Genomic DNA, 21220 nt, shown 5'->3' on the forward strand with positions numbered 1-21220 from the left:
ATATTGTACTGGTTTGAAGCTTCTATCTGCAAAAATGTTCCTGCATTTTTTCGAGAAGAAAGATCACGGATGCGCGTGTATTTGTTTGTTTGTTTTTGTTTGCCCAGGGGAGATAGTATCAAACAGTGGCGGATCCAGGGGAGGGGCAAGGGAAGCACGCCCTCCCCCTAAAATAGTCACCTATTTTGCCCCCCCCCCCTAAAAAAAATCCTGAATCCGCCACTGGTATCAAACCAATAATCCTAAAATCGAAAAAAGACTCATTCTAACGAAAAATAGAAATTCTAGTGCCTTTCTTTAGCAGTCAAAAAGATTTGGCCACAACAAAGGGGCGTTTTCTACTATTTCGCGTCACAAAACTGAAATTTGCCCCTAAACGCGCCAAATTGTTATCGATTGAAAATTATTGAAAACCTTTAATTCAGTTTTCCAGTTTCAAAGGTGCATCCTTTCATCAAGAGTCACGTAGTCCATGCAACATTTTACTTAGTGATTTAACTAAGTTTTTCGCTTGATATTTGATAAAATTAGGTACACTAATGTATAACTGAACATAATCAGTTATGGAGGAGGGGCAGCGAATCTTTGTCTAGGTGGGGAGAGTATACTTGAAGCCTCAAAAAATTGCACTTTTATGCCCAAATTCCCTAACACTTCGTGAGGGGTGAGGGCATCTTTCTTATTGCATGCAATATGAGGCCTAAGGGGTCGAAATCTTCCGTCACGTTGCGAAGGCAATAGTTTATTTTGGATGATCATATAAATGGCCTCTTTTTCTTGAAGTATTACAGCGCAAATGTTAAATTTTTATGTAAAGAGTCGGATTTAAGGGGGCGGTAGCCCTTCTTACATTTATGGTAACCCTGTGTATGCTAATAGAATGGAACAGAAAGTAAATAAAATAATAAGTTTTTTTGATGTAAGTAATAAGCAACATTAAAATTTGAAATGAGCAGAAATTATTCTGTGCATGAGAGGAACAACCCCATCCTTGGCTCCAATCTTGACGGTAAAGTTTGAATTTTGTCCTAATTCATTGAGAACGACGGCTCAAACACAAGGATCGGTAAAGAGTATGGATTGAAGGTTGGCAGCCGTACTCACAATTAGGGTAACCCCCGGTAGGCTTTTAAAAACCAATAGAAATTGAATGACAAACAATAAATTTTTTGAAATGAAAGTAAAGAAGGACATTAAAACTTAAAATGATCATAAATTGTTAAGCATATTGGGCTAACTGCTCCTCCTCAGCCGCAGACATTTTACATTAGTGCTGTGTTAGTGCTTTGTTTGTGCTGTGTTAGTGCTTTGTTAGTGCTGTAATCAACGGTATAACATTCAATTTTAAACTAGATCAGAATATTTTCTATAACCTAGTACCTTTTCTTGGTGCTGTTGCATTATCCGGACACAGCTATATACTGTATCAAGGAAACGAGAGACGAAACCCGCCAAACGGGTTATTTGCAAGAGACCGCTATAGAGAAATTGAATGCAAAGCGTGGTTTTCATTGCGTTTACGTTATTTAAACTGTTTTTTGGGGGGTTTAGGGGAGGGAAAAGGTACGTAGGTTAGGTTAGGTACGTATTTAATATATGCTATGCTTTACCCCCCCCCCCTAATGTGCAAATATATAACTCAAATTTTTTTCTAAACTATTAGACATTCATTTTATTTTATTTCAATAGCATTAACCAAACTTGACTTCTTTCGCGGTGTCCGCATAATGCACCAGGACCGTTTTCTTTCGCTAGTAAGTTTTGAGGGATGAACTTTAAATTCAGAGATAGTACATATTGGGATTCAGCTTAAAAATCGGGCCCTTTCAGTGTATATTATACTAGATATCTGTTTTATGGGGCTTGATTTTCTACATATAATGGCCGATGTTGACTTATATTTTGCTATACCGGCCTTTCTTATCTTGGGCTCTCATAAATGCAGGGAGGAGGGATTCTATCCTTCAAACAATTGTTGTTTGCATTGAAGTTAAATCTGCGCATAACAGTCCCTTGAAAAAGATAATCACCCCTGAAAAAAGTACCTACTAAATCTTTAGGAGGGGGATGAAATGTGAAAAAGTGATTTTAGGGATTTTCCAAGGGAAAAGATCTACAAAAAAATTGTATTTAGGTGACAATCTACACTTTTCTGGGCAGCACATGAAAGGGATCTTCTATGTTACATTTGAAATATTTTTTGAACAAAAGTGGAACTGTCTCCCTCCGTCACTCCCATTGCAGGCTCAGGAAGACATTCTTCAGAATGAAGGGAGGTTAGGAGGTTAACTCTTTCCTCTCTATATTTATCTGAAACACATCTCTCTGAAATTTAAACCGTTTGAGCCTAAAAATACACTCTGAGGTTTCAAGCCCTTCTCCTACCACTAGGGGTGTCCCACGGGGGGGAGGGGTCGCCCCCCTCCAATAAAATGAGCCTCAGGACGCCCCTGCCTTCTGCCCACAGATAGATTGTATATAGACACGACTGTAAATGAAGCAAGCGTGAATAAACTCATTTAAGGGAAGCTTAAGGGATTTGATAGCCTAAATCCACTATAAACTTATTTAGTTTGTGTGGCTAAACTGTTTGGAATTGATTGAGCGGTCTTGCCATAACTTATGATCCGGATGAACGATAGAAAACTAAAAGCCGATATGTAGTTTCCTAGAAATCATAGAAAAGCTATTTAACTTCCCAGTTTTATACCACAGATAAAAATATTCAGTTTTAAATAAACTTACATCATTAGAAAGTCCGAATTTTGTGTTTTCGATTAAACTGAGCAGAAGTTTCTTTTTGAAGTTTAGGAAAAGGTAGTTTCTAAGATGTTCTAAGATACCTCCTTGGAAAACGCTAAAAATAAGTTTAAAGGAAATATCATTTGACTAATTTGGCAGCCTTGGGAGTTCTCTGTTATTCTCTCCGCCTTGATTGAGAAGCTTGCCGACACAGGGGATGTAAAATTTCATTGTCTTTTCAGTCAAATTTCATAGTCAAATCACAGGTTCCAATTAGCTCTTGATGGTGTGTAGTCCCCCGGAAGAATCCGCTAATGGGCGCTTTGCCTTTGAGAAGGTCAGCCGACGTTGATGGTCACAAAATGATTTTAAGGTATCGAATCCTCTTAAACGTAATTGTCTATCGTAACCGTTGATTCTGTATGAATAACATACCAGCAAGTCCTTGATGAGTGATCAAATTTGAAAAAAAAGTTTTTTTTTCAAACGAAATTAAGGAATGAAATTAAAACTTAAACAATTCTAAATTATGCCGTATATGAGGTGGTAGCTCCTCCTCAATCTCTTGACCGTTACGCTAAAGTTTTATAGGTGTCTAAAAAACATTTTAATTCGGATCAACGACCCTTATGTTTCAGCAGTCGTTCTTAAAGTATTGGGGGGAAAAGGTAAAATTTTAGCTTAAAGCGAAGGATTGAGGAGGGAGAGAACCATCTCATATGCAGAATAATTTATGTGTGTCTTAAGTCTTAATGTTGCTTGTTATTTTCAGTTGAAAAACTTGTTCTTTTAATTTAATTTCTGATCTTTTTTCAAATCAGGCAGGGAAATCTCCTTCCCCTCTCATTGAAAAATACCCCCAAAAATTCTCGCCCTCCCCCCGCAGGAATTTTTTTTATATATTTTCCAATTAAAAAATACTATATGTAAACAATGGGCAAATTCCATAACTTACAGTCGTTTTCCCAGAGGCTGTTTTGGGGCCTTGAAACCTCTATTGCAGTGTTTTCTGACGTGCTGAATCTGAAGCTGTTATTTTCATAAAAATCCCTTGACTTTTGAGGGTATTTCCCCCTTTTTCAAAAATCAAGCGCATTTTCTCAGGCTCGTAGCTTCAGATGGGCAATATGAAACTTAATGAATTTTGTATAATTGGAATCAGCATGAAAAGTAAATTTTTTGATCTGTTAATTGCTATCGAAATTCCTTTTTTAAGAGTTACGGTTACTACTGGGCCGGGTCGCTCCTTACTTACAGTTCGTTATCGTGAAATGTTTGAAAAGGTTAGTCCATGCCAAAAGCACCAACACTCTAAAAAGTGGAATTCTGGGAACAATATACACTAGGCTATCTTGGTGGTTGTTCCAAATAATTGAAATTCATGGTTTTAAGTTGCCCTTCAAAAGTTACCGAAAGAAGAAAATTTTTAAATTTCAGGAAAACCAGAAACATAAAAAAAATGATCTGATGTTGAATTGCATATTGATCTGATCTGATGTTGAATTGCAAGAATTGCATAATTAAATTTCCTATGCCCTGTAGTAGAATTTCCAAGATCTTAACTAAGAAAATGAGTATTTATATTATTTCCGTTTCTTTTTGTGTAAACGGTATGTATTTATTTGTTTGTCTGTTAATCAAAAAAACTTCCACGGCATAATATATATAAATATTCTATTAGTAATTTTAACTATTACAGGCTATAGATGGTGATCAAGGAAGAAATGGAATGATAACTTATTCTGTTGTACCCAATGACCTAATACGAATTGATGCAGTATCAGGAGAACTTTCAACAACCCGCTCTTTAGACTATGAAAAGGAACAGGTATTTGTTTAAAACAATATTCATGTTATAGTTAGTTTTTCTAATTCAAAAGAAATAATCTTTTTGAAAAACAACAACAGAAGCAAGGTGAAAACTTCTCTTGTTATTACCCTCACATTTTCCTCTTATAGCTTTTTAAAGATTTCAAATATCAACCATGAGCTCGTGGTTTAACGGTAAAACAAATTATTTGATTAAAACTAGCAGACTGTTACAGAAGTTTGAGGAAAAGATGAAACAAAACCTGCAAAAATGGTCATTCGTGCTTTGATTGAAATTTATTATTCGTTTAAAATATGGAGTATTCCAAGCTTTGGCAATACTACCCAATTAGTTTTAATGCATTCATGGTTTGAGTAATAGCTGCAACCTAGCAAAGAGCAAACCAAAGTCCATAGTGACGGTAAGCTTAAAAATGTGTTTGGAAAAAAACTCTCTAGCGCGAAAAAATTGCTATTTGAAGCTGATTCAGGAATGGTAACTATTATTTCGATTAAAATTAATGGTAAAATGTTATTGCAAAAACATCTTCAGAAAATTGTCAAAAAAAGCCTGGAGTCCCTGAAAGATGGTGTCAGATCAAAATGAAAAGCATAATATGGGAATCACGATCATGAAAAACTCTGTACAGAAGAATCACATCCCCCACTTTGAACAATAAGGAAAATCACTTTTTTGCATGGGAAGCACTGATGTATCTCGGTTCTTCTTTTTTTTTCATCCAGGGGTGATCGTATCAAACCAGTGGAAGTAGAATATTAGGAAATGGCTCATTTGAAAGGAAATTGCTATGTTTTGGTCTTTTTAAGTAACAAAAGAGATCATGCTAAAGCAAAAGTGGTGTTTTCTGCAATTTTGTGCCTCGAAATATCAAATTTACCCCAAAGAGGGTCAAAATGCCATACAATGGGAATCTCAAGATAGATAAAGGATTTTTCATGATCTAAGACTTAAAACCCTATGCAGAAGGTTTTGAGCCTCCTATCTTGAAAATGGCTCTAAAGTATAATGTGAATCCTATATTGTACTCGGTGTCTATTCGCAAATCAGCAGCTGACAAAAGCGTGAATGGTGCAGTGGTCACGAACGTTTTTTTAAAAATTACCGAAGACGATGACCTTTTTAAGCAACAAAAGATATGGTGCGACAGCGAATTGGCACTTTCTTCTACGTTTTGCCACAAAATAGGGATTTTTGAGTAAAGAGGGCCAATATAATGGGAAATAGAAATTCTAATTGATGCGATCGATTTATCATGGTCCAATACCCTAGACAAAATGTTTCGAGCCCTCTCCCATCTTGAAAAATGGCTCTAAAATAAGACGTGAATGCCGCAGTGAGTTCCGTGTTTTTTGCAAATTGTCAGCGGATAATGGCATGAATGCTTCAATTACTACCAAGATTGTTTATCAGTCACCAGCAGATGATGGCCTTTTAAGCAGCAAAAGAAATTGTGCAGCAGCAAAGTGACGTTTTTTGTCATTTTGTGCTACATGACACCAATTTTGAGCGAAAGAAGGTCAAAATCCCGGGGGTGTCAATTCTAAGATAGGCAAACAATTTGGCAAGGTCTAAAACCCATAAATCGAAACCTTGAGTCTTCTCATCTTGAAAAAGGAGGAAAAATGCGTTTCATTGATTTTTTTTAATTTTTTTTTCTTCTAGGCTTGCAGGTTACGCAGGATCTCAGAAAGATATTTTAAGGGCTCAGTTAAAAGCTACTGCCTCTCACAATGTTCCTCTTATAGATTTGTTTTTATAACTTTATCGTAATATGCCATATGGCACCTTCTGGAGCGGAAATGCTATGAAGCTTCATAAGGTAAAAAAAAAACAAAGCATACGGAATTGGACTTTCCAGTTCCTACCAGTGGTGCTGATTTACGTTTCATGACCCTTCAGCCAGGGAGTGCAATGGGGAGGGGGTCAGCCATCCCGTGTTTTCACACACCCTTCCTGTTTACCTTCCCCAAGATTACTCCACATACCCATTTGGAGATGGAAACCTAATAATTGGAAACAAAATAATCAGCAATATTAAGACTCGAACCTCGAACAAAGGGTTTCAAGTCTAGCTTGCTAACCACTCGGCTAGGATGGCTCAGCATAATAAGGTACCATTTTAATCTCCATTTTCGAAAGTCATTCACTGGAGGCTCACAATCCCCTCTTGTATACTTCCCCTTCTAGACCCCTTGATGAGCGAAGACTAAAAATCGTGTTTAAAAAAAAAAAAATTGTCATTTATTCATTATTATGAAAATAATTAAATTTTCCATGCAAATTGACAAAGAGAATAGTGATGGCATATCCCTCGGGCTTTTTAGCTATGTTACAAAGTTGCGCATATCTTGTGGGGAACTTTAAGGAAGTTAGGAAGTAAGATCTATATTTAATGTCTTTTTTTTCTAAGTAGTGCTCATTTTTTATTTTCATCGTCTAAGTTAAACAAAGATCTTTTTGTAAAACTTATTGTGTGTGTTTAAAAATTAGGAAAGCGAGCAAAAATGAATTTAAAAAACAAAGTATTTCTTGGGGAAGTAAAGAGCGTAGTTGGAATTTAGAACAAACAAAAATTAATGCTTGGCAGATTACGCATGATATATCTACATAACTTCTCCAAATAAATTAATTCCTGACATATTCTAACGTCTGTAGGATACTAAAATCTAGCGCTTTCTTGACACCATGAAACTAAATAATAAAAAAAAAACTGGATGTTCACTTTAGAGCAGAAAATTTCGCGAGTAAACTGCAAAAAATAAAAGACTAATTTATAAGTCTCTTAAAGGTCATCACCGACCATGAAATTGGCAAATTTTAGCGTGCATTATAATTTTCTAAAAGCTCAAGTAAGCTCAGTTTTCAGTAAAGTGCTAGTTAAGAATATAAACAAAATATGGTTTTGGTCATTTTAGGAGATCATTTTAGAAGTAATAGCAACTGATAATGGTCTTCCACCATTATTCTCTACATCACTGGTCACTATCCTAGTTGAAGATACAAACGACATTTTACCTGTTTTTACCGAGTCTTTTTACGAAGCGGATGTGCCTGAAAATGAAGCAAATTATCCGATTGTCACTGTAGAGGTAAGGGCAGTTATTCTAACCGGGTATTATGCTACAGGTGGCAAAATAAATATAAAATCGGAACGTGGAAAAATCGTTATTAATTTGCACATATTCAGTGTTATAGGGAAGGAAGTTTCCACCATTTAATATCGTATATTGTGTTGTGTAAAGTGCATTTGTCTTTATATATATGTCCCATTTATACCATTATTTTGCTGGACTTTTTCCTAAGCAACGCAGCAAAGGCTATGGGAGAACACGGAATCAAATTGGGAAGTAAAACTCTCCTAGACTAAGATTAGATTTGAGGCTGAGGATTTGAGCATTCTAGACGAAATTGTCTGTGAAACGAATGCATTTTTGGAGATCCCGAGAGTTCATTGCGCAAGAATAGGTTTAAAAATTAATATTAAGAAGATTAAGTCACTGAGACTGGGAGTAAGTGAAGGTGAAGAAGTGATTTTGGGTACCCAAAAGATTGATCAGGTGGACAGCTTCACTTGCTTAGGTAGTATTATTAGTAAAAACGGTGGATGCAGTGAAGATGTTGAAAGCAGAATAACCGAAGGACAGGGTATTTTTTCATAGTTGAGAAATGTTTGGAAGAATACGAATACAAGTCTGCTAACCAAGATTAATATTTGGAAGCTACAGTGCTGATAGTGGTCAAATGTGGCTCTGAAGTGTGTTTGTTCCGAAATACGGAGGAAAATTTACTAGAACTTTTCCACATAAATTGTCTACGGATTGTTTAGGGTATCCAACTGACTAACCGTATTTCAAACAGTAAGCTCTACGAATAATGTGGTTCAATCCCGCTTTCTAGGGCTATGATGAGAGAAAGGTTGAGATGGCTAGGGTATGTTCGGCGGATGAAGGATGACAGATTACCAAAGATCGTCTTTGCTCGTCAACCATTTAGGCTCAAATGAAAAGCAGGTAGTCCCTGATTGGGGTGGGAGGATGTAGTAAGGAAAGGCTTATAGGAAATTTGAATGTCTTGGGACGTTGTAAAGAGAATGGGTTGAATGTTTTGGGATGGAGGAGGAGCGTGCGTGGCTGTGTTTGCCTCAGGCGGCTTGGGTCTGCGGTGAGTTGTTGTTGGTATATATATATATATATATATATATATATATATATATATATATATATATATATATATATATATATATATATATATATATATATATATATATATATATGTAGATTTGAAGAAATTATGAATTCAAGAACCAAGAGGGGAGCTCTCAATAAAATGATTAGAGAAGAAGCAAAAGTTGCTTTGTGCTGGAATGATTTGTCAGCAGTAGCGGTAGCACTACATGCATTTAAAGAGATATTTAATTACGGAAAATAAACGTAAAATAATAAAGAAAATAATACTTTAAACTGTAAAGCAAACTATAAATTTTAGCTAATAAATATTATCGTATTCCTATGGAGTGTCTGTCTGCTTGTCAACAGGACGTATCTTTTCATAAGGAAGCAGAAAGACGGCCCAAAGAAGTGAAAAATTTCAGATAGTCTTCTTCAATATGAACAATTGGAACTCCACTTAAGCTCGCACACTGAAAGCTTAGAGATTACACTGAAAGATTTATGCAAAACTTTCAAAATGCATTGTAATATTCATCAATCCGGTCTGAGGTTTCCTGAAAAACTGCAGACCTTGGATCTTTACACTATTCTTTTTTTAATAATTGAAATCAGTTAGATATAAAAATCAAGGCATAATAAAAAGAAACCAAATAAAAATAATAAAACAACAAGATAAAACCAAAGTCTTGCTCCTGCAACACAGTAGCAAGAGAACAAAGAAGAGATGACCCAACAAAACCGTTTTTACAAGTGTCTAATTGTATACGTGTTTTGGAATGCGTGTTTTTGCCTAGATTATTCTACCTCAACCTTAAATCCCAGAACGGACAATCCCAGGAGTGGTGCTTTTTTCTCGACACTCACAAAGGTGTTCCACAAAGATGAAATCCCTCCTATACTTAAAAAAAATTTTTTTTAGACTTTTTGTTCGATATTAGAAAGCTTGTTCACGGTAAGAAAATCAGCTTCTGAATCAAGACATCAAGAAAGTGTTGAAATAATAATTGACTGAACTGTATATATCAATGGTAAACTCCATCTTTGAAGGTCACTTTGCCCAAATTTTTCAACGGGTTAGAATTATTATTTTACATATAAAAAAGATTCGAATTGTAAAGCTGAGACCTATATACAAATTTAGACGGCATGTAATTCACAAATAAGAACAAAAAAACACCGTTCATAAAATCCGTGCTATTATTCATAAACGTGTTCAGTCCCCTTTTCGTGAAATGAAGCTTTGAGTGCCATCTAGAATCATTTTTCTGCGTCGATTGGTATATTCGGCAAGTTATTAGTCCATTAGTCTGATTTGGCTCTTGCCAAGGCTTTACTTTTGTTTATCAAAACCGATAAGAGTTTGGCGGACTGAACACGTTTGTGCGATCTATTTTTTCTATTTCTGGCAAATTCGTACTATGCTTAATTGTGTTCACTCCATTTCCCAAAAAAAAAAACTATAAGCAATAGACTAATTACAACATTGCCAATGGAAAAAGCAGGCAAAGTTTGCCTAGATAATTATTTTGAAGTCACCTTTAAGCATATTCCGATTTTCAGGAGTTTTTTAATGTGTATTTCTTCTCTACTGTAAAATTTGAAAAAAGTGGACTGAGTAGGTTTATGTATAACGGTACGGAAATTAAGAACAGAAAAATCCTTTCCACTATGTTAAGGACAATAAAGCACCATGTTTCATAGATTCAAATGATTGGTATATTTCTAGTACCAATATGTTGCCAATCACATTACCAATATTGATGTCTTCACATTCAGCTAATCAAGCAAATCTAGGTTAACAGCTGTTGTCGATGACAGCAATTCACTTCAAAGACTGGCACATCCACATAAATTTGTTTCAAGGGGGAGTGCAAAGTAAATGAACGACAAAAATATATGAATTACCGAATATACATTTAAAATTAGGAGGTGAAATTAGAAGTCATGGTATTTCAGGGAAAAGGGGAGTACGGGACAAAGACTACCTTCTCGTAGGTGCCAGTGCAGGGATGCAGAATATATGAGCAGAGTCATTTTGTATTTTGGAGAGTTGCATTGACTTTTGATTTACGGATTCATGTGACAGTTTGGACGTTCGACCCTTAACAACTAAGGTCAGAAATTATACATACAAGCTCAGAGGCTGCTTGTAACCGTATCATCCATTCTTTGATTTAAACCCTTCTAAATCTGCCCTAAATTCTTAAGTGACCTCAGTAGTAATATGTGTAATTTTTTTCTTTTCAAATCTTTTTAGGCGATAAGCAACGATCCAAAAAATTTTCCAACTTATGTTATTCGACAAGGGCCTGTTGACAAATTCACAATAGACCAACTAACAGGAACCATTAGGACCAAAGAAGGTCTTGATTTTGAGGAGAATAAACAGCATGTGTTGATCATTGGTACTAGAGAAAATGAAGCAATTTCGGATGCTGAGGCAACAACTAAAGTTCTAATTTATGTCCAGGTTTGTGTCTAGTTTTGCTTTGTTCTTTTGTTTTATCTATTGACATAAATCCAAGGAATGTTGACTTAAACTAACCAATATAGGATACATAGATGTATAGACAGGCTTATTCAACTACAACTAATTCAGCGATATATTTAATAATAGTAGACAAATTACATCGTATTATTTTCTTCGCAAGCAACTATGGATGGGAATGCAGAGAGAAAGAAAAAAAAAACAAAAAAAAACAACAACGCTTAAAAAAGCTGATAAACTCTCAAACATTGGCCCACCACTGATTACCCGACGAAAAATAAGCCAGAACGAATGGTCAAATAAAAAAAAAAAAATATATCTAAAAATCAAAAATTTTTACGATTTTTCTGAAGGCACCCCACAAACTATATTTTTTTTAGCTGATTCAGACAGAATAAGATGCAGTTACGGGGCGGAAGTCCAATCTGACAGACGGCGTGAATGGAATTCGAATACTTCAAAAATTACGAAGATGATAGCTAAAATGTTCAATGACGAGAACTGGACTAGTACTCGCAGGAACATCACCATGTATGTGAAGAAAAACGGAAAACAAAAAACCTAAGACAAGATGTCACATACTTAAGAGGAACCTTGAAGAAAGAGGAGATCTATAAAGTAAAAACTAAATTAATGAAATAGAAAATCACCGGAAATCTGCATATTTTGCGGTCAATTTGAGCTCTTATGATGTAGAAAATAAATGAATTTTTTTCAAGAAAAACTTTTATGATCATATGATCAATCCAAACTACGTACCGGCCCCTAGTAGCCTACTGGTTAAAAATTTCTGCAACTGTAAGTGTCATGTGAATACGACAAACCATACGGACGACAAAAAAGTACGTATGATACTTCTTACAAAAATGGGCTATTGTATTCCTAAGATCCCTAAATTTCAAAGTGTTTTACCTACATCAAATGGGCACATCCCTAGATGTGTGTGTCTTTACTTTATAAATGCTTGGGGAGAGATTGGCAATAATTCGGAAGAAATACACTCCTAGATAAAAACTACTATAAATAATTTGTAAATTATATGCACCAAAATAAAAACAAATTATTTAGCCACACCCTGTAATTTTTCAGTTTTTTTTCTGTTAAAAATATGTTACTGTGAAACGCATGAAGCCTTTGTTTTGCTCAGTTGAAGAAAATGAAAAGTTTACGGTATGTCCTTTAGTTTCTAGCAAAGGATTATGATTCTTTCATTTGAACTGTTAAAAAAAAGTTCAATAAAAACAAAGAAAATGGAGAGCAACATTAAAACCTAAAACTAGCAGAAATAAGTGAAATTTAACTGAATAATTAAGTTTAACTTAAAAAAAAACAGAAATTACCACAAAGATAAGTGAGGGTAGACCAACTTAGATGTAAGTGGGCTTTAAAAATTCTAAAGGATAGATTGTCATTTGCAGATTGTCATTTATAGTTATTCATCAACTGTACATGTTGGTTATTTGTGCACTAAGGTTTTTGGAGGTGATAGCAACCATTTTTTTTGCTACTGAAATTAGTTGCTATCAATCTTCCCAGAATTTTTTTTTCCTGGATCATTAAAATGATATTAGCGTTCATAATAATGAATAGAATTATAGTGAAAGATGTGCCTCTAATTAGACACACATGGTACCAGACAAAATCTTACGAAAAACGCACGGAATGAGCTTCATACTCAGAAAAGCCATTGTTGAGGTAAAGCATGAATCTGGTAACCTGAAAATGAATTAGCTACATCATTTTCTTACTAATTGAAGAAATGAAACACTTTATATTGTTTCTTTGTGTCCCTGATGGGAATTAACACCATGGTGTGTGCTTTCATTTGTTGGGGTTTACACTCTGTGCTATCATTGAGTAAAAATATAGTTTTCCAGAAATACATGTATTTTCTACTAAAACATGTTGCCAAGGTGGTTTTAGGAAAGAGAAAGAGACAGTCTGTAAAGAGTCAAATTGAAGAGGCAGACCTTAAAGTTGCTATCGTAAGAGAGCGCTCTTCGCAATTATTATAGATAATTTAATTGTAATGTGGGAATAATAGATAATTGTAATGTTGGTGATAGACATAGTAAACAAGCTTTAAAACTTGAAATCCAGACGAGAGAAAAGAATTCAAAATACAAGAAATGAAGCACTTTATATTGTTTCTTTGTGTCTCTGATAGGAATTAACACAATGGTATGTGCTTTCACTTGTTGGGGATTACACTCTGCGCTATCATTGAGTAAAAATATAGTAAAAATATGCTGGTAAGGATTCTATGAAAGTAGGTGATGGAACGGGTGAACAAACTGATAAGCTTCTTTGCTTGGCCCGTTTTACAACCGACAAATTTATAGTTATAGTGGAAGCATTCTTGGGTCCAACTGTAGAGCCTTAAAATGGATTCAGAACTTAGACCTCCAGACAGATTTCTCAGTTATCCTTCAAATGATAAAGGCTTATAGTACTTACCGTATCTTTTCCTGTAAATTTAATTTGTTGTGTAAGATTGTATAACAAAGTTTAACGCCTAAAATATACCTGCAAAAATAATATATTTCATCTTTCCTTATAATGAGATACGGTACTAAGTAAAAGAAAAGCCTTCAACTCTGCTAATTATGTGCAAAGAGCATATTAATTAATCAGACTGTTTAAGTTAATCATATTTCATTTTAGGATCGCAATGATAATGCCCCTGTTTTTGTAAACATTCCACGTCCTATTCGCTTACCTTCAACTGTCCCTGTGGGACATGTTGTGTCAACCGTGGTGGCCAAAGATGCTGATTCATACGCCCCTGCCAACGTTGTCAGATATGAGGTATTAGGCTCTAGTAAGCAAGTATTCTCAATTGACGAAATCAGAGGAGTCATTCAGGTTGCAGAAGATTTAAACAAGAGACAAGATACAGAATATGTTGTATGTATAATTTTAGATCGCGTGCATACCCTTCATTCTAAACAATCTGACAGGCAGTCAGAGGGTTTAAAATTTAATCTTACTGATAGATTAAGAGAATTTTACTTAAGTTACAGAGAGGATATGAATTGGTGAGACAATTTTTTTCGTCCAATAACGACTCGTTATGCGTAAAAGAATCTTTGATTTTGTATATGTGTCAAATTTGATAGAAAATTTTAGCTAAATCTTTTGGGATCATTTTAAGTAAAAATTATTCTTTTAAAGAGTATATTGTCAGCATTTTTTCATATAATATTTAAAGAACGCTGTTTTTTCCTTATAAACACAAATATTTCCTACTATATTTCGGTGTGGGGATATACGTTCTACTTGCTAATAAAAACTGTCTAGACTCCACAGAATAGAGCTATGAAATGTATTTACTTATAAAATTATTTTTCTTAAAATCTTTTGGAGCAGGCGAACTTATTAAAGTTTACTTAACTTGATGAGGTTTGAATCGAGCTTGTTTTTGTTTTATTTTAAAATAATAAACCGTCAGTTTTGTCTCATAATTTGTTTAGTTACTCATCTTTTCACCGCGATTACCGTAAATCTATTTACAACCTTGAACAGATCATAATTGGGTTCCGTCTGAATATTAAAACCTGTTTCTCAATTTGGCTTCTCAACCTGTTTCTCAACCTGGTTCTTGTCTATGGAATTCAGACCTCAAACTATCAAAAAATATTAATATTGTTAAACAAAGTTGAAAAACACTCTTATCTTGAACTTTTCTTTTTTTATATTTCTATATTTCCTTATTCCTCTTTTTTGTTTGTTGTTTTATTTATTACAGTATCAGACGCATGTGACTATGCGTAAGCCCCTTCATTTTGTATTTATCTCATTTAAAGTTTATTGCAGAAGAATACCTCGTAGGTCTTGTGCTTGTAGGCATAATTACTGCTAAAAAAAAAAAAATTAAGTTAATACTGGCCGGACGTTACAATAAAATTGAAATTAAGTATGTTGAAATCGATTGAAATTTCAAGCGAGTTGCTCTTTGAATTCTTCATTTTTACTTGTGGTTATAATTTTTTTTAACTTAATGTATTTGAATATCTTCTATTCGTTAAAGGATTTTACTACTTGATTTTTTTCGTTTCATTTTTTTTCCATGCATTTTTATATATTTTTCCTTCTTTCGTAGTGATCTTATTTCCGTTCTTGGTCTTTTTTTAGCCTTTCACTGACTACAGCTGCGACGAAGTCCATGCCATAGCAGTGGGCAAGTCACTCAAGTGAGGTAAAAGAACTTTAACATATATCTCGTTTCAGATAGAAGTGAAGGCTTATGATATGGGTGATCCGCAGATGTCGTCAACAGCTTCTATTGCAGTTATAGTTGATCACATTGGGACAGTCAGCCCAGAAGCTGGGATGGGCTTTGCAGAGACTATCCATTCTGCTTCAATATTAGAAGACGCAGAAGCTAATACTTTAATCAGAACTTTGGTGGTTACCAACAAGCCTTCCGAGGTGTCTCAGGTTTCTTGTGAAGTGATAGAGGGGAATTCTGAAGGTTTGAACTTTTCTAAATTTTAGTTAAATCTTGTAAGTTAAATGTATTTTATAAAAATTTAAGGCCGTAACAAAGATAGTAGAAATCACAATAGTTCAATTAGGGCTCACTCAGCTTAGGAAAAAAAATTCCTAATAATACTGGAAAATGCCAAGCGCTGTTTATTTTTCCTTTTGAAGGAGAGAGAGAGAGCTAGAATCAGCTACACCTATGCTTACAGTGAAAGTTTTTTATAAAATATTGTGTATGTTTCAACTGAATTTAAAATCCCATTACGAAGAAAATGGCTTAAAAGAAAAGAGTCAGTGACTTTTTATTCATGGAAAAATTTGACTTTCTTAGAAGTATAGATTTCAAAACCCAGGATATCTTCAATATAATAAACCTATATAAATAAGATATTTATAGACAAAAGGCTAATGCACAATCGCCTTCCAATTTTTTCTCTTATTTTCCTAGCCATGTCAGAAAGAACTTGTATTGTAACTTTGTCCATCGTCTGTGCTAACTATTACTAAATCGTTTTTTTTCTTTTCAGGTCTATTTTATGCTAAAACAAACTTTGAAGGAAATTGTGAGCTTAGACTTTCTAGACCCGGCCTTGATCATGAACAGAAAATTGCTTATACCGTTATTATAAGATTGTCAACATCGTTTGGCTTGGTCGGAAGAGGCAGAACAACCGCTCGGGTAAATTTTGGTATTATTTCATTCTGGTTTGTTATCAGCAATTTGGATGTATATGAATCCACTTTTATTCCCTTAATCCAAATTAACCCCTAATTAATCTGAACCCGCTTATTAATCGACAGTTCTCTCTTTATCAGTTGAAAAACAACCTTATTCCATAGTAGCCTTGTATATTCCTTAATGTTGTTAAGCGTTCCCAAATAATATTTCTCATTTATGAAAAGGCTCGTCTAAGTAATGAGACAGATTGGATAGGTTGTAAGAAATAAGAGAATGTACTCAAGCAAAACAGCAAAACTGTAACTGGTTCGCCAGATTAGAAGTTTTAAGTGTAGTTTGCTAAAGTATGGGGTATAATCATTTCTGCCCTTCGTAGAGAGGTAATTAAATGTCTTACATTCCTTTTTTCTGAGATTCTGACTGAAAACTAGTCAAGTCGTCTGAGGCTCCTAACGTCTTCAATAGCTCTTTCCCAATCAACCTTCCACCTCTCAACGCCTGCAAGGATGATCGCTAGCTTGTTGGAGTCTTATAATTCTTTCTTTCGATTTGCTTGTCACGGGAGTGAATCTCAATAAGGTCTGCTAACAACTTCGTCAATCCTTATTGCTTGTGAAATTCCGTTCTAAATGAAATTTTTCTCTTTATTTCTGTGTATATATATACACAGTGGTTACGACATTAACCACTCCAAAGGTATCTAGAGACGGCTGGCACTTGTGAACTCCAACTTAAAAGTCTGATGTCCATTTGGAGGAACAAGAACTTATGATAAACGCTTAAAGTGACGCTATTCTACTCGCTTATCACCTCTATCACCATTTATGCTAGTGAATCTTGGACTCTAGAAACAGATGATCAGTATCGTATTGCTGCCTTTGAAGTAAAATATTTGCGACTTGTTACTGGTATCACTTATGATGAAAGAATCTCAAACACCAACCTTCTCCATAATCTCAATGTAAAACTAAACATCCTCGACAGAATAAAACTGCAGTAGCATAGATAGCTCTCTCGACTTAGAATCCCCCCCCCAAGAGACGGAAGTACAACCTCTCGTCATTTAACTTACCGCACCTTCTCCGCCTGGCAGAGGATAGAAGTTCGTACAGGAGTTACATCAATAGACTGGTGAAATAAGTGGCCCTTAAACCACCTTCAAGGACGGATAGGACTTAAATCGAGTAATTCAAGTAAAGTGCACGTCCTCACATGTAGTGTTTTTGTACCTTTGTCTCTACCCTGCATGTTATTATTGATAGTACTGAGTTTATTTTCGTAGGAATTCCTAAGAGCCTGTGTGTCCCAATCCTCTTCTCTGACCTTTCAAAAGAATTTGTGGTAGTCGATTGCGAAAACTTCCTAAAAAATTGTTATCATTCGGATTGCATTGCCCTCAACTGGTTTCATTCGTTTCTCAGTGACCATTGCCAGAGCGAAATCATTGAAAATGGTGGTTTTATTTAACCTTCATTAATAAAAAACGGTTACTGCAGGACTCGGTTTTTAGCCTTCTACATTTCCTGCCCTAAATGATCTAGTTGATAGTCTATGCTCTGGAATTCATCTTGCTCTATTTGCTGATGATTCTAACCTGCCCCCAGCTTCGGCTCTGCCACTCCTTGTGCCCAAAATGTTTCAAATAAGATGAGTCATTGGTGTTTCTCAAATGGCATAATTAGCAATCCAATATTCATTTTTGCTATTAATTCTGAGCCCAGATTTCTAATCCCCAACTCCTACCTCTGGGTCAAGATATATTTGTAGGAGCCAATCTCAACTAGAGAACAGGAAAAATATACTGAGATCTTTGAATTTTGTTTTTTTCTATACATTTTTCCACGTTGTTTTTTCCACGATGAGTATTTTTTATAGTGTAATGGTAGGTGGCTTATGTCACAGTTTTTGAGACTTCATTTTTGTTATATTTAATGTGTTCTCCTTTCTTCTAGATTGATGTCTCTGTTGTTGATGTAAATGATAATGCACCTGTATTTATCTTCTCACTGCCTGAAGGAAAGTATACGTACGGGAAATACTGGGGCGCCATTTTGCCGAACTGGAGGCCTGGAGCTCAAATTATGATGGTTACAGTATGTATTTTGATTCTGTAATTTCTCTTTAATGGTTCTTTTGTTGAAATCAAAAAGCGCTCTAGTACTTTTAAAACACGATAAACTATTGACACTGGTGCATTTTTTTTTTTTGTACCATAAAAAGAATTTAAAAAGTTGTTTCCTGTATGCAACAAATACATTCAATTCGTAAAAACACACATGAATTAAGAGTATTGGTCTGATTATGCTTGTTGAGGTTTGTTCAAAATTACTGAATCTTTATTCATAATCAAATCATATTCAAATTGTATAATTCAAATCGCCTTTAAAGTAGTTCCCGTGATTTACCACCCTGGGTATACACGAGATAGTGGGGGGGGGGGGGCTCGGACCCACCTGCACTCTGATAGTTTAAGGTTTTTCAAAATTCTGGGCACTTCCTTATTTAATTGCAACTGATTTTCATCACTGATCACATTTTTTGTACATAGAGGCCACATCGTTCTTTGTTTTTCAATAAACTATTGATTGACTTTAGATAAATTCCTTCTAGTAGATTTGTTCCTTTAAATAAACATATGTCACACGCCTCATGGTTGCTCCTTCAGGGGTAACCTAGGAAAGACCTAACCCTAGCCCATAATAACCAAACCCGAAAATTTAAAGCACGTTCTTGCAATAACTCAAGTGAGGGAGAATCAACATTTGAACCTGATTCAGGAACTGTAACTATTATTCAAGTCAGTGGCAGATCCAGGGACCCCCCTCCCCCCCAAGATTTTTTCTGACGCCAAAAACGATTCCTTATTTTTTTCCTTTTTTAGTTCTTTTTTTTTAGAATAAATTTGTCAATTTGGTCAATTATTGGTACCTTTGTCTCATTACCCCGCCCCCCAAGATTCTGCTCATTGGCGCCCTTGTCACATTGGGCCTCCCCTTAGATTTTGCTCTAGATCCGCCCCATGATTCAAAATAATCTTAATGATAAAAGTTCATTGCGAAAACAAGCTTGTGATAATGTAAAAAATAGCCCAAAATGCCCAGAAAATGGTGTCGGGTTGAAATAGGAACTGCACCACTGGAATCACTATAGATAAAAACTGCATTTAGAAGAATTGCAGTCCTCCATCTCGAGCATCTAGGAAAATTAATTTTTCACATGGGATACAGTGAGGTGTCGCCAAATCATATTCAAATTGTATAATTCAAATCGCCTTTAAAGTAGTTCCCGTGATTTACCACCCTGGGCATACACGAGATAGTGGGAGGGGGGGGGGCGCTCGGACCCACCTGCACCCTGATAGTTTAAGGTTTTTCAAAATTCTGGGCACTTCCTTATTTAATTGCAACTAATTTTCATCACTGATCACATTTTTTGTACATAGATGACACCGTTCTTTGTTTTTCAATAAACTATTGATTGACTTTAGATAAATTCCTTCTAGTAGATTTGTTCCTTTAAATAAACATATGTCACACGCCTCATGGTTGCTCCTTCAGGGGTAACCTAGGAAAGACCTAACCCTAGCCCATAATAACCAAACCCGAAAATTTAAAGCACGTTCTTAAAATAACTCAAGTGAAGGAGAATCAACATTTGAACCTGATTCAGGAACTGTAACTATTATTCAAATCAGTGGCAGATCCAGGGACCCCCCCCCCAAGATTTTTTCTGACGCCAAAAACAATTCCTTATTTTTTTCCTTTTTTAGTTCTTTTTTTTTTAATAAATTTGTAAATTTGGTCAATTATTGGCACCTTTGTCACATAACCCCCCCCCCCCCCCAAGATTCTGCTCATTGACGCCCTTGTCACATTGGGCCTCCCCCTAGATTTTGCTCTAGATCCGCCCCTAATTGAAAATAATCTTAATGATAAAAGTTCATTGCGAAAACAAGCTTGTGATAATGTAAAAAATAGTCCAAAATGCCCAGAAAATGGTGTCGGGTTGAAATAGAAACTGCACCACTGGAATCACTATAGACAAAAACCGCATTTAGAAGAATTGCAGTCCTCCATCTTGAGCATCTAGGAAAATTAATTTTTCACATGGGATACAGTGATGTGTCGCCTTTTTTTAGTCACTGCTAGTGGGGCGTGTGAAAAATCGTAGTGAGATGTGGAACGCCTCAATTGAAAGGAAGTTGCTATACCTCATGCTTTTTGTAAGTAACAAAACATAATTCGAAAATTAAAATACATTTTTGACAAAAACTGAATCTTAATATACAAGATGATGTAACACACCTATCTTTCGACAAGAGATGATATAACACACGTTTTATTTGAAAAGTTACTTCTCTGTGTTTATGATGTCATACAGTGGTGTAGCAAGGTCTTTTGACACCCGGGGAGGAATTTCAACTTGGCCCCTCCCCCAGCAAACATTTAAACATTGTTGAGTCATATTTGTTTATGGTGGAAACATACAATTTAAAAAAACTATTTGAAGGGTTTAAATTAAATTAAATTAAGTGAAAGGAAAAGTAAATTGGGTGCTGTATAACATTGGTATGTAAACATTTTAATGTAAATAACTTACATAAATCTAAGGAAAATTCAACATTTTTATACATATCAAGATATATCAAAAAACACCATTTTAATTCGTGGCTTAAGTAAGGCGAAACATTAAGTAAGGCGAAAATCGGCAAGACTTTTATTATAAACGTTTTAAGAGGAAGGACAAGAATAGCTCTAGCTTTTGTTTTTTACTATAGGCCTATCCATGTTTTTTTGTACTTTGAGTTCAAATGCCCTGGTGATTGA

The 21220-nt window shown here is 35.2% G+C and overlaps 1 protein-coding gene across 4 annotated transcripts in view; it reads left to right on the top strand.

Moving 5' to 3' along the window:
• LOC148945209 (cadherin-99C-like) overlaps positions 1-21220 on the top strand; it is an 80189-nt gene that overhangs the window by 24990 nt on the left and 33979 nt on the right. For all 4 annotated transcript variants that reach the window (XM_089099229.1, XM_089099230.1, XM_089099227.1 and 1 more), the window contains exons 5-11: positions 4442-4570; positions 7489-7662; positions 11000-11212; positions 13895-14137; positions 15461-15704; positions 16243-16394; positions 18347-18487. In XM_089099229.1, the coding sequence (XP_088955355.1) occupies positions 4442-4570; positions 7489-7662; positions 11000-11212; positions 13895-14137; positions 15461-15704; positions 16243-16394; positions 18347-18487 (1296 nt within the window). The remainder of the gene's footprint in view (positions 1-4441; positions 4571-7488; positions 7663-10999; positions 11213-13894; positions 14138-15460; positions 15705-16242; positions 16395-18346; positions 18488-21220) is intronic.

This window comes from Artemia sp. Qi Xiang Cuo, chromosome 13, assembly GCF_049724085.1.
Source record: "Artemia sp. Qi Xiang Cuo chromosome 13, ASM4972408v1, whole genome shotgun sequence".
NCBI classification, from domain to species: domain Eukaryota; kingdom Metazoa; phylum Arthropoda; class Branchiopoda; order Anostraca; family Artemiidae; genus Artemia; species Artemia sp. Qi Xiang Cuo.